General features: G+C 38.5%; 1 protein-coding gene across 7 annotated transcripts in view; it reads left to right on the forward strand.

Moving 5' to 3' along the window:
- herc1.L (HECT and RLD domain containing E3 ubiquitin protein ligase family member 1 L homeolog) overlaps nt 1–14,003 on the forward strand; it is a 135,747-nt gene extending 121,744 nt beyond the window's left edge. For all 7 annotated transcript variants that reach the window (XM_041586656.1, XM_041586660.1, XM_041586659.1 and 4 more), the window contains 16 exons: nt 989–1,114; nt 1,470–1,608; nt 3,248–3,429; nt 3,559–3,714; nt 5,014–5,136; nt 5,264–5,366; nt 5,615–5,784; nt 7,121–7,259; nt 7,439–7,608; nt 8,148–8,317; nt 9,133–9,298; nt 10,384–10,460; nt 11,233–11,485; nt 11,916–12,068; nt 12,615–12,920; nt 13,424–14,003. In XM_041586656.1, the coding sequence (XP_041442590.1) occupies nt 989–1,114; nt 1,470–1,608; nt 3,248–3,429; nt 3,559–3,714; nt 5,014–5,136; nt 5,264–5,366; nt 5,615–5,784; nt 7,121–7,259; nt 7,439–7,608; nt 8,148–8,317; nt 9,133–9,298; nt 10,384–10,460; nt 11,233–11,485; nt 11,916–12,068; nt 12,615–12,920; nt 13,424–13,609 (2,619 nt within the window). In that variant the 3' untranslated portion in view covers nt 13,610–14,003. The remainder of the gene's footprint in view (nt 1–988; nt 1,115–1,469; nt 1,609–3,247; nt 3,430–3,558; nt 3,715–5,013; nt 5,137–5,263; nt 5,367–5,614; nt 5,785–7,120; nt 7,260–7,438; nt 7,609–8,147; nt 8,318–9,132; nt 9,299–10,383; nt 10,461–11,232; nt 11,486–11,915; nt 12,069–12,614; nt 12,921–13,423) is intronic.
- The last annotated feature ends 524 nt before the right edge of the window (nt 14,004–14,527 follow it).

The raw sequence follows: 14,527 nt of genomic DNA on the forward strand, positions 1-14,527 counted from the left end.
TTATGAACAGCAGGGGGAGCCCCCACCTTACTTTCCAGCCATGCAGAACTCAAGCAGCTTTGTTTATAACGATCCCTAAGCAGCCCAGACCACACTGAGCATGTGCACAGTCTTGTCTTAGACTTGCAAAGATGTTTAATAAAGTTACAAGATGGTGACCCCCTGTAGCCAACTTTGAAAGCATAAATCATTTGTTTGATTAGGCTTGTGGTGCAGTAAGTTCATGTTTATATTTAGTATACAAAATACAGCATTTCTAGCCTTATTCTATTTTAGACTTTACATGCCCTTTAAGGGGAGATACAATAAATATATGTATTTATAAGGGGACCGATTTTTTCATACATTATCCACCAATTGGGGCCCATAAGAAGAGGTCCCAACTGACTAGGAATGTGATTTTAGCTGTGTTGCAGTCACCCATGATTTTGAATTTGGTTTGTTGACTAATTGGATCCAGTATTGTTTGATTTCTCATGGAAACCTGTTTCGTACAAGAAATAATGCATTTGGCCCATGAGTTTGTTGCCTTCAAATGGCCATGAACTCAGTTACTTCTAATATGATACATTTTACAAAAGCGTATTTATTATGTCTATTATTATATCATTAGCCATGCTGGTTGTTAACCCATAAAGTTAGGCTTCAATTATTTAAGGGGGATCAGTATCAGTACTCATAGTCCTAGCCCAGTGCTACTACTACTACTGTTCTCAATCACCACTGCAAAACCCAGGAACAGAAGTAAAGTGGCTCCAAACCCACTGCACACACTGCAGTCCAGGAGTGAGTAGGAGAGAACATTGTGACCAGTGGGGGTGTTACAGCTGGGGACAGGGCAAGGGGATAATGTCAACTGGGGGATCCTATTTAATTGCTGTGGGTAGTAGGTGTACACGTGTACGTGGAATCAGCAGTTTATTAATTTACTTTGATCTTGTAAATGCACATATTTATTTGTGTGTAATTTGAATTTGTTTCAATTTAGGACTGGCATCTTGGAGGTAAATGTGATGTGTTCTTGTGGGGTGCTGGAAGACATGGACAACTGGCAGAAGCTGGCAGAAATGTAATGATTCCGTCAGGTGCAGCCTCCTTTTCTCAGGCTCAACAGGTAGGTTTTTGAATCATATTACAAGGGAAGGTAATATGTGTATATTAGGTGTGATGTGTTTTGCATTGAAAGGAAAAAATTGTGATGCCCGTTTGCAATGGGTATTGGTGGTATATGCCTTTGTGCCCAGTAACCTTTGATATTAAACAGACTGAGAATATTTCATTTATAGAAGTCTCCTGACATCCTTGTTTGCTTTACTTGTAATGCCAAAGATAAAAATATATGAATATGGGCATAGTTTGTGTGCTCCAAGTGTGCCTGGAACTTTTGTTTAATGTCCATTTAATATTAATCAGTGGGTGTACATTTTTTTTTTCACCATTTCCACACCATAACATTTATTTTGTTTTAGGTTATTTGTGGGCAGAACTGTACTTTTGTGATCCAGGCCAATGGCACTGTTTTGGCATGTGGAGAGGGTAGCTATGGCCGCCTGGGACAGGGCAACTCTGATGATCTCCATGTACTGACAGTGATCTCAGCTTTGCAAGGTAAGTGAATGCAACTACTTTTTTTTTCTTTTAAATAGTGGGGTTGTTACATAATTTTTTGTATTTGTTTTGAAGTGTAGCGCAGCAGCCCTTTGAAGCACAAGGTATTGACCCCCAACCCCCATGCATTAGCTAGTCTAAGCATAATCTGTAAAAAAGGGGGGTTGTGGGTGCACACCTAAGGCTAAATTTTAATATATTTAGGTACAATGGAAGTGCTACTGATCCGGCCAGTCAATCAATGCACATTCCCCGATGCCCTGTCTAAGTAATTCAATAAATATACATGTGCATGTATTTTAAAAACAGGGTTTTTAAAATAAATGCACTTGCATATTTATTGAATTACTTAGACAGGGCATCGGGGAATGTGCATTGATTGACTGGCCGGATCAGTAGCACTTCCATTGTACCTAAATATTTTAGGTGTGCACCCACAACCCCCCTTTTTGTATTTGTAAGCATAATCTGGGCCATTCTAGAATTATAGGTATGAAATTATAAATAGCATATTATTTATGCATAAATACAAAGGTCTGTTTCAGATTTATCTGGTGGTGGATCTGGTTTGTAGTAAAAACCAGTTTAATAGCTAGCATATTGAGAAGCATAATGTACCATTGCATTTGCACATGTCATATATATTCCACATGTAGGTAAAAGATCTATTAGAAGGAATTCAATAGTCAGGGTGGGAAATTGTAAGAACATGCAGGAGAGCTTTTACTTTTTTCTTTGGTATGAAGTGAACTGATAAAGAATTTGCAAACATGACCGTTGCTCCATTTGAAAAGGCCTAATTAAAAAGGGTAAATCAAGTGACATTTTATTGACACCATAAAGCAGAATTAGGGTTATCCTTGCTTTGCTTCATTGAAGGTTGCAAATTTTGTGTACTTTAAGCATTTCTTAACGGACAATACAAATGTATATACATGATCTACCCACTAATGAGCCATCCTTGGTTACCTTTCTATAATCTATATCATTTGCGCATGGGTGTTGCACATTAAGCTCATCTTCATTACAACTGTATTTCCTCCTCATTATCGTCTAAAGGACTAAGGGCCATTTATGATTCCTGTTTCTTTTCATAAGGACTCCCCTTTACAAATGTTAGTATGTCTACATAAACCAAAAGATTGTCGTATGTGTGTATAAAGCATTATATGGATATGCAGGGCTGTACATTTTTACAATGTAGATAAGTCCATGCAGGGATAAATAATAAACATGATTAATTACCATGTGGTAAGAGACACAACAGGAAGAAGGGCCCAGACCCATAGAGCTTACTTTGTGACAGGATTATTGCTATCTTTTTAGTTGACTTCTCCACACACTTCCAGTTTCTTTTTTACTCTTTTGGAAAACAATGGCATAACTACCAACAGCAGACACCACAGGCCCGGGGTACAAAGGGAGCCTGACTGCAGGGTCTGCTGTATGGTAGTTCCCTGCTTCTCAGCCACTTTTGCCACCCGCTTGTTGTTTGCATGTAGACTTTACTGGTGTGAGGTAGCTTAGATTTTGTTTCCCTCTTTTTTACATATATATATATATATATATATATATATATATATATATATATATATATATATATATATATATATATATATATATTATATCTCTGTTATAGGATTTGTGGTGACACAGCTGGTGACATCTTGTGGCTCAGATGGACATTCAATGGCACTTACTGAGAGCGGAGAAGTGTTCAGCTGGGGAGATGGAGATTACGGTAAACTGGGACATGGAAACAGTGACCGTCAAAGAAGACCAAGACAGATTGAAGCATTACAGGGGGAAGAGGTGGTTCAGGTACAGAAATCTATATCAACATCTAAGCAAGGATGGTAGTGGCATAAGCTGTCCCAATGAAATCAACATGAATACAATACAGAATTATTATGCACCTTGTCAATTATTGCTCTTTTATGGTGTCTTTAGATGTCTTGTGGGTTCAAGCATTCAGCTGTTGTGACTGCAGATGGAAAGCTGCTTACATTTGGCAATGGAGACTATGGCAGGTTGGGTTTGGGAAACACGTCAAATAAAAAGTTGCCAGAACGAGTAACCGCTTTGGAAGGATTCAATATTGGACAGGTAATGCGCTATAGATCATGACTACATCATGTTACGTTTAGTGCAGTTTTACATTTTTGCTTTTTTTCTGTGATGTTTATGTTTAAACACATTTGTTTTACTTCTTATTAGATATCTGTTCCTATTTAATTCTATAACGATCCTGTAGCATGAAAAGCTAAATTTGCTTCTTGTCGTCTTATGCAGTACATTTTTGCTTTAAAGTGTAATTTCTGTGCGATGTCTTATTAACTAGTATGAATAAACATCCAGCCAATTAGGTATTTGTGATTTGTTTTTTTAGCTTTAGGGTTGTGACCCACCTGGAGTTTTCATTATGTACTGTATATAGTTCGTCATTGCAATAACAGCTTGTCTACCATAGGGCCAGCTATTTCCTTTCAGTGTGAAATTATTCCATGCAGTGCCGTAGTTCTTAATGACAGGACTGTAATGTTTAAAATGTGTGGTGTGTGTGCCATATGTATTCACTTATTCATGACTGTCTAAAAACCCAACACAATTTTTTTTTAAAAAAAAAAAAGGCATGCTGACCTACAAATACTGTAAAGTACAGAGTAGGTAATGTGCAAATACATATGTTTTTTGGTGTTTTAGTTTTTGTTGTTGCTGGTCAGGGAACTTGTGACTGTTCCTCATATGCCTCCATCAATAATTGTGAGGAATATGATAACACAGTACATAAAAATGAATGTAGAAGGCACAAGAGAATTTTTTCACAAATGAAATAAAGGAGGTCCTAATAAAACCCGTAATAATATGTTGCAGAGAATAATTTACATTGTTTTGATTTTAAAAGTAAATTATTAAAATTGTGTGTAATTTTGCCACCCAGTAACCCCTATCAATATTCATTAATGCTGATGAACTATGTATATATGTATATAATATGAACTATATATATATATATATATATTCTAGTACAAGAAGCACAACCCTTTCACAGGAGAGCAGGCAGGGCTTGGTAAGATGGAAATGAAGGAACTCCAAAACATTCAGAACATGGTGCCGCACATGATGTCTATAATTAAAAGCAAAGCTCATTCATGTCCTTTAAATGCTCGCCACAGCTCGTTTATTTTCATTTTCATGATTGTCTCTTATAAAAGAACCAAAACACCAAAAAATATCCAGTCCAAAGCTGTATTCCACCCTCAAAACTCCTAGGAAATAAACATTTACCTGCAAATGTATTTAGTAATATGAGAAGAATTGGCATTTTACTAGCATGGATAGGGAATTGAATAAGTCAAGCCTGTGTTGCTTATCTTTGCACTGAATCCTACTTCCTTCTTGTAGGTGGCTTGTGGACTGAACCACACATTAACTGTGTCTGCTGATGGTTCCCTTGTCTGGGCATTTGGAGATGGAGATTATGGGAAGTTGGGTTTAGGGAACTCCACAGCAAAATCTTCACCACAGGTGAGAAATCCATATTATAATTTTATCTATAAAACAAAAACACAATTTACGTGTGTGTAGGTACAGAAATGTTTGCTAAAATATAACCTGTACAACCCACTAATTGTTGTATCTTATCTTACTCTAGAAAGTGGATGTTCTTTGTGGTATTGGTATTAAGAAGGTGGCCTGTGGGACACAGTTTTCAGTGGCACTCACTAAAGATGGTCATGTCTACACTTTTGGACAAGGTGAGTACCTTACTGGTAAGAATCTTTCAATGCATATTACCTGAAGCCCTTTGAAAACAAACTGCAAACCAATACATTAATGAAGACCTGTAATTAATCGGCAAAGACCTTGTACAGTATACACATGCATGATACCATGGATAGTTTTCTAACCTATCTATACCTTATATTAGCACATCTGCTAAATTTTTGTAACTTCCAGATTACATTAGTCTTAAAAGCATACACAAATCAATGCTTTATTTCAGATCGTTTGATTGGATTGCCTGAAGGCCGCGCTCGGAATCACAACCGTCCTCAGTTAGTGCCAGTTCTCCTTGGCATATTTATAGATGACATTGCAGTTGGTGCTGAACATACTCTGGCTTTGTCAGCAAGTGGAGAAGTGTATGCTTGGGGAAGCAATTCAGAGGGACAGGTAAGTCGATTGAAATCATTAATCTTTAAATACTTCTGTTATCTTCTTAGGGAGACACCTGTAAGGGCGATGGATAGAGTGGGGCAGTGTCAGCAGCTCTCATGCAATGGGGGTTATTTATCAACGGTCCAATTTCAATTGTATATAAAAAATGTTGTAATCTAAAAATTCAAATGTGCTCCCAGCTAGAATGGGACGTTTACTATTCGATCCAATAGTTCCTACCCGAAAATTAGAATCAAATTAGAAAAGTGTTCCTCCGAAGAAAAAAAAATTGAAGTGACAAAGGCAATTAACAAATTCCAATGGTTCAACAGACCCCTACCATTGAACTCGGCAGGTTTAAGGCGGCAAATATTCAAATTAGAACTGTTTCCATGGTCAAGGTGTGATAAATCTCACATTCAAATTTGCATTAGAGTTGGTACTTTTAAATTTGAATTTGTGAGTTTTGACCCCAAAAAAAATGTGAAAACTTGAATTTAGAATTCGAACCTTAACGGGATTCTGTCATGGTTTTTATGATTTAATTTTTTATTTCTAAATTACACTGTTTACACTGCAAATAATGCACTCTACAATAGAAAATGTAATTCCTGAACCAGCAAGTGTCTTTTTTTAGTTGTAATATTGGTGTGTAGGCAGCCATCTCAGGTCATTTTGCCTGGTCATGTGCTTTCAAAAAAAGCCAGCACTAGGACGGAACTGCTGTCTGGCAGGCTGTTGTTTCTCCTACTCAATGTAATTGAATGTGACGCAGTGGGACCTGGCTTTTTCTATTGAGTGCTGTTCTTAGATCTACCAGGCAGCTGTTATCTTGTGTTAGGGAGCTGCTATCTGGTTACCTTCCCATTGTTCTGTTGTTAGACTGCTGGGGGGGTGAAGGGAGGGGGTGATATCACTCCAACTTGCAGTACAGCAGTAAAGAGTGACTGAAGTATATCAGAGCACAAGTCACATGACTTGGGGAAGCTTGGAAACTGACAATATGTCCAACCATGTGTCAGATTTCAAAATTAAATATAAAAAAATATGTTCGCTCTGTTGAGAAATGGATTTCAGTGCAGAATTGTGCTGGAGCAGCACTATTAACTTATGTGTTTTGGAAAAAAAAACATTTTTCCCATGACAGTATCCCTTTAATAAAACTGCCTCAATTTGTTCAGTGCTGTGTATATGAACACTGACAATAACAGATTGATGACTTGTTAAACCCTCTCTTTTCAAATTTGCTAAGGGTGTTGCTACCAAAACAACTGAAATTATTTCACAATCCTTAGTGAGATGCACTGGCTGTAAATCTCACTATTCTTTACTGTGAATTTTCACTCACCAGCTTGGCCTGGGTCACACCAACCATGTTCGTGAGCCAACTCTGGTTACAGCACTACAAGGAAAGAATGTTCGTCAAATCTCTGCAGGGAGATGTCACAGTACAGCTTGGACTGCTGCTCCTGTACCACCCAGAGCTCCAGGTAAGTCTACTGTGTATACGTTTGACCAGGTACCTCTTGAGGTGACACAGGGCAAGATTATATTCTGTATAGGACAAGATTATATTCTGTATAGGACAAGATTATATTCTGCAGTGTGATGCAATACATATAAATGTGTAAGTATCCGGATGTGTCATCGTGTGACTTTGTTTTTCTAGGTGTGGCAGTGCCATTACAGTTGGGTTTACCAGATGTGATCCCACCTCAGTACAGTTGTCTGAAAGATATATGTCTACACACTGTCAGAGCAAGACTACGGCTCCTTTACCATTTTTCAGATCTCATGTATTCATCTTGGAGGCTGCTGAATCTCAGTCCAAATAACCAGGTACTTATATCTGTTTACACGTGTAAGCTAAAATATGTTGTCAGGAAGAAAGCCCCCTGTGTTTTCAGCCTAAAAGTATTCAGCTCTTTCTCAGCCTGTGATGTTTAATGATCTCTGTTTTGCATTTAGAAACTGCATTAGGGAGCACAGTATGGACCATTATAACAAGATTTTTGTCTTGTCTCTTATTCATTCGTTGCCAGAGTCTAACCAAGTAAACCATTGTATTGGTAGAAAGGCTCACCGTGATTCATGATCATTGCTAGCATAAATGATGGAACAGATATTAAGGTTTTGTGCCTGGAAACCTTTGTTTGAGTAGAGATTCTATAAAAGTTTTCAGTGAGGGTTATATGTTTTCAGCCAATTTCTTCTGGAAACCCAGAAATAATGCTCTTCCCTGAAAGAAAAAATACACATCAGGTCTTGTTGTTAATAACTAAAACTCTAATTTTCATTTTCAGCCATTTGAAACGTTACTAATCAATACAAATATATACATGTATCTAACAAATGTGGGGTTTGCTTGGTTCTTGCAGAGCAATGCTTCTCATTATAATGCTGGAACATGGGGTATTGTGCAGGGTCAGCTTAGGCCCTTGCTGGCTCCAAGAGTTTACACACTTCCTATGGTCCGATCTATTGGGAAAACCATGGTTCAGGGAAAGAATTACGGACCTCAAATAACAGTCAAGAGGATTTCAACCAGGTATATACTTTAAATTGTATAGCCTTATTCTACTAGGTAATGTCTGTTGTACATCCAAATGAGCTGTTTACAGGGCCGGATTTAAATAGCGGGTGCCCCTAGGCCAGTTGCTGCTCATCAGCCCGTGCCTTCCCCTTTATTCATGTACATTCACATAATTTCATCATTGAGTCTGGAGCACTGGGGATTTTTACATTTTTAAAGCACACTCATAAAATTCATTAACTCTTGCTTAATTTACTTTATTGTGCTCCTATCTGTAGTCCATGATTTTTTTATTCATGAAATCCAATGTTTTTATTTGTAATCTTTTATATATCCAACTAGTATTATAAGATCTGAGTTTCAGTTCCTATAATACCAGTTAACCTTTAAACCAATGAGCAAAGGAAATGGCTAATCACGGGGAGGCTGATTTATCAAATTTCAAGACCAAGGTAAAAAACACTTACCGTAATTCCCCCCCCCCCACTCAAGCACTATTTAGGATAAAAGTGATACAAATTATTCACAGTCTCATTTTCTTTTTTCATTAAAAAAAGACTTCTATAATGCTTGCCAGCTTTTACTTGCCAAGTTTCCTCGACATTTCACATTTTTGACTCTTGTAAATCTGCCCTTTAACTTTTTGACATTTAGCATTTTCATAGAAAAGGCAATTGCAGTGTAATTTCTTTGTATATAATTCAAGGTTAGAACCATATGGCAGGCAGCCAAATAGACATTTTGGTAACACTCTTATAGGCAAAGAATTTTTATTAATATTACTGATTTTTTTCAGCCATGATTCACAGCCTTTCTGTATATTCTCACAGGGGAAGGAAGTGTAAACCAATATTTGTGCAGATTGCAAGGCAGGTGGTGAAGCTCAATGCCTCTGATCTGCGCCTCCCATCCCGTGCCTGGAAGGTTAAACTGGTAGGAGAGGGTGCGGATGACGCTGGAGGGGTGTTTGATGACACAATTACAGAAATGTGTCAGGTAAGTTGCTATAATACTACTTACTGCATGTCACTTCTTTGCATTTCTTTATTTTTGGTAGTTATATAGGGCCAAAAAATTTCCACAGCTCTTTTGCAGAGAAATTATACATCAGTCCCATCAGTACCTGCCACTGCGTAGGTTATTATCTAAGGTCCCCCATTCACACATAGTTGGGTCAGTTTTATCATATGCCAATTAAGCTGCCTGTATGTTTTTGGAGTGTGGGAGGAAATTGGAGTACCCAGAGGAAACTGAAAGAACATCCCTACAAACTCCTTGGACATAGTGTCCTTGCTGGAATGGAAGTAAGAGCCTCAGAGCTGCAAGGCTAAAATGCTACCACATTAAGGTTGTACAGAGTCAAGAATTCAGTTTGAGATTCAGTCAAATCCTCTGTTGCTTTACCTTAAAATATTAGGACATCTAAAGGCGAAAGTGTTTTGTTAAAATGGATGCAATCTGTTTTTATTATTCTCAAATATAAATGTGCAAATTAGGGTTCCGATTTTGTTCAAAATTTAACTGAATATTTATAATATATATATACAGTGCACCCCTACTTATCATGCAAGTCTTTTAATTGGTAGTGATCTATAACTGCATTTTGTTTTATTTTTTATAATTCATTTTTCAAGGGATACCAATAATCGAAGATTTTCAGTAGGATTCGAATTCACCAGAATCCAAGTGCCTGGCCGAACCGAATCCAAAACAAAAAAAATCACATGACTTTTCACACAAACAAGGAAGTCAAAACTGTTTTAACTGCACAATGTGCTGGTGGTTCTCTTTACCCCTCGTTTCCCTAATTTACAAATGTAAATTAGGAATCAGATTCAGTTCAGTATTCAGTATGACATGAAAATTTTCTATAATGTGAACCACTGTCTACCAAAAAATGCTTAAGAGCAGCATCTGGATGTTCAAAATGGCACCTGGCAGCAATCCTGTTCTTCCACACACTACATGTAGTACATGTCAACTTGGTATCATGTTTCACTAACTTTATTTTATTTCTGTAGCAGGAGGAACCTGGTCATTTTGAATAATATAAAATGTGTTTTTTTTTTTCCTTTCAAAAGGAACTGGAAACTGGAATAGTTGATCTCCTTATACCATCACCCAATGCAACTGCTGAAGTGGGATATAACAGAGATAGGTATGTAGGGGAGGAAGTGGTATACCAGTAAGGGGATGCTCTCTACTCATAATCAGCTCATGTAATCACAAGTGCATATAAAGGATAATGTAACCCTACTCTAATGTTTAAGCATAACAGAGGTCACCATGGAGTTTTGTGGCCATTTTTAAAGGACAAGGAAAGGCAAAAAAATAAAATCCCATTTTTACTTTCTTTAATGAAAAAGAAACCTATCTCCAATATACTTTAATTAAAAAATGTGTACCGTTTTTATAAGAAACCTGACTGTATGCAGTGAAATTCTCCCTTCATTTACTGCTGTGGATAGGAAGTGTCCGATGGTCCCTAACTGCTGAGCAGGGAAACAATCATACTTATGAACAGCAGGGGGAGCCCCCACCTTACTTCCCAGCCATGCACAACTCAAGCAGCTTTGTTTATGACGATCCCTAAGCAGCCCAGACCACACTGAGCACGTGCACAGTCTTAGTCTTGCAAAGATGTTTAACAAAGTTACAAGATGGTGACCCCCTGTAGCCAACTTTGAAAGCATAATTTATTTGTTTGATTAGGCTTGTGGTGCATTAAGTTCATGTTTATATTTATTATACAAAATACAGCATTTCTAGCATTATTCTATTTTAGACGTTCCTTGTCCTTTAATTATGAGGGGACAAATGACTTTATACGGTAATAGATCACCAAACTGTACTATGCTTTTATATTTTAGTGAGAGTAGGTTGTGTTTTTTTTCCCAAGCCAGACCAGTATTTTTTTTTTCTTCTTTTAGGTTCTTATTTAACCCCTCATCTGGACTGGATGAGCACCTAATGCAATTCAAATTTCTGGGAATTCTTATGGGAGTGGCAATCCGCACCAAAAAACCCCTGGATCTACACTTAGCCACACTAGTCTGGAAACAGCTGTGCTGTATACCCCTTACTCTGGAGGATTTGGAGGAGGTGGATCTGCTGTATGTGCAGACACTTAATAGCATTCTTCACATTGAAGACAGTGGTATAACTGAGGAGACTTTCCATGAGGTTTGTAGCCTTCTAGAAGCAAAACCTGCTAACGTCCTATCTAAAAGCATTTAGTAGTGCTACATTAGTTGGGCTGTTTCTCAGCAGCATATGTGGAATACTAGCAACTATTGTATTCATTTTAACAGTTGCCTTTTAAAGGAACAGTAAGACCAAAAAATGAAAGTGTTTTAAAATAATTGAAATAGAAATGTACTGTTGCCCTGCACTGATAAATCTGGTGTGTTTGCTTCAGAAACTCTACTATAGTTTATATAAACAAGCTGCTGTGTTGCCATGTGGGCAGCCTTTGAAGGTGAAAAAGCATAGGATACACAGCACTCCTCTGTACAAGCTTTGTAGAGTACAATGGGTTTAGATTCCTGAGTAAGAACTAAATATAAATTTATATATATATATATATATATAACTTTTTTTTCTTATTTTTCAGATGATTCCTCTTGATTCCTTTGTGGGTCAGAGTGCTGATGGAAAGATGGTGCCAATAATCCCTGGTGGGAATAGCATCCCACTGACGTTCTCCAACCGCAAGGAGTACGTGGATCGAGCAATAGATTACAGGTTGCATGAGATGGACCGACAGGTTAGTGACTTTGAAGAATCCATAATGTTTCCACTACTTACAGATTTTAGGGGGAATCTAGCTTGTTTGCACAAGAGGACCTGTAAAGAATTGACTCCAGGATAGACTGCATTTCTAAACACTTAGGAGAAACTCTCAGAAAGGAGATGATTCAAGATCTTTATTTCTAGCATTGTGCTGTAGTTTTAGTGCCTCGTTTCATCAGCGCAGGTACACCAATTCTTCTAAGGTTTATCAGCATCAAAATCTGCAACCCTTCTTTATCCCCTCAACCCTTATATGTGTGATTTGTGCACTTAGCAATGCCATTTTGTTCTCTCAGGCGTGAATTTAACTCTCAATGTTTAGGCTCAGGCTGGGGTGTAGGGGCTCAACCACAGTATCCCTTGTTGCTTTAGCATTCAAATGTGCAAACAGCCTGGCTGTAACTCTTGAGATTGAATGGATGACAGAAAGAGTTTCCCAGATAGGAGGTGCAAATACTGCTATATGTACACCAAGTGCACAGTTCCATAACATGACCAGTGGATTCTTTGTGGTTATCAGGTTGCAGCAGTGCGAGAGGGTATGTCATGGATCATCCCGGTCCCTCTTCTCTCCCTACTTACTGCCCGGCAGCTGGAACAAATGGTCTGTGGAATGCCAGAAATATCTGTGGATGTATTGAAAAAGGTGGTGAGGTACCGTGAGGTGGATGAACAGCACCAGCTAGTACAGTGGTTCTGGCAAACACTAGAGGAGTTCTCCAATGAGGAGAGGGTTCTGTTCATGAGATTTGTCTCTGGAAGATCCCGCCTCCCAGCCAACACTGCAGACATCTCCCAACGCTTTCAAATTATGAAGGTTGATAGGGTAAGAGAATATTGTATCTGTACATCATCATTCTTTGCTGACACACAGGAACCCATCAAGTGGCCCTGGCACTCCTGCAAAACTTTTCCTTCCTCCTCATGCCCAGGTAGAAGAGTGGGCTGGGGTGGAGGATTTTCTTAACTAAAGAGGAAGCAGCCCCCCCGCCATGGTCCGTGTCTTCCGGGCCCCCTGCAACTGCTTCCTCTATAGTTACACTACTGTCCCCAAAGTAAGTTCAACCCTACATTTATCTCTAGCTCAGAGACCTAAAATTAGAATCAGGTGCATCAGAGCAGGTGCAAATTTACTTGGGTTTGTTGTTGTGAGTGGTATCGCCATTGCTAGAAAACTTTTCACTTTATAAAGCAGAGAGAGATTAGTAACTGGGTTCACTGTGTTTCACCTGACAACATTTTGTAGCACACGTATAGCTATTGTTGTTTAAGTGGTTGATGCAAATGTCATTTTAGACTGACTTACTCTCTTTCTGCATTGGTCCACAGCCTCACGACAGCCTGCCTACCTCACAGACCTGTTTTTTCCAATTGCGCCTCCCTCCGTACTCCAGCCAGCCAGTGATGGCCGAACGTCTGCGCTATGCAATCAACAACTGCCGCTCCATCGACATGGACAACTACATGCTGTCCCGCAACGTGGACAATGCAGAAGGATCTGACACGGACTACTGAATCATTTCCTTTAGCTAAACACCAGAGTTCTGGCTTTAATTGGGTTTGGACAATTTCAGGCATTTTACCCCCATGTAATATGATTTCCTTTTATCAACTCAAGAAATGTTTTATTTCATTTTCCCCTGTGATTGTAAAATAAATGGCTGTGCGCTCAACTCCCTCTCAACCGAGCCAATAATCAGGAGGTGCTTGGGCAGGGTCAGGGGAGATGCTTGGTGGTTCATAGAAACCCAACATCGCTGCATACTTGAAACATTGTACATTGGTGCACTTATTGTTAATCCCAAGAGGAACATTTTACATTAATATTCCTGTTTATTTTCTTTTAATTTGGAAATTGCCTGTGTAGGATAAGCAATGCAGAAGATGAATAAATTGAGCTGAAAGAGAATGTGGTTTATGTTACATGTGTTTTTTCTGTTGATATAAATTTATTTCACCATTAATGCAATAATTGCCGATTACCCAGAGAAATATGGACTTGTGGACAACCAGGCACCTATAAAGATACCCAACCCAGAAACATGATAGTCCACTTGCCACATTAACCCCTTATTCCCTTTACCTACCCATAGCCCCCTGCTTGTTACACTGCGCTCTTTGCCTTAAGGCTGAGGGCACTCTGTGAGCCTCTATTGATTTGCACTGAAAAGCTGTACATTTCTATGCAGATCAATAGAGCTGGGGAAGGGAGTGGATCTGCCTCTCTGCTTGCAAAAAGAAAAACACAGGCTGAGAGCAGCGAGGCCAACGCTTCAGGTTTTTGGGGTGAAATAATTCCATTTGAATTATTTTAGCCACCTTTTGTTGTAATTTATTTAGCAGTTCATACGTTTATTTATCTTTTCCAATTATATGTATTGCTATTTTGGAAATAAAAAGTGTGACAAAATTAAACAATTAAATTGCATCAAA

The sequence above is a fragment of the Xenopus laevis genome, chromosome 3L, assembly GCF_017654675.1.
Source record: "Xenopus laevis strain J_2021 chromosome 3L, Xenopus_laevis_v10.1, whole genome shotgun sequence".
Classification (NCBI taxonomy): Eukaryota; Metazoa; Chordata; class Amphibia; order Anura; family Pipidae; genus Xenopus; species Xenopus laevis.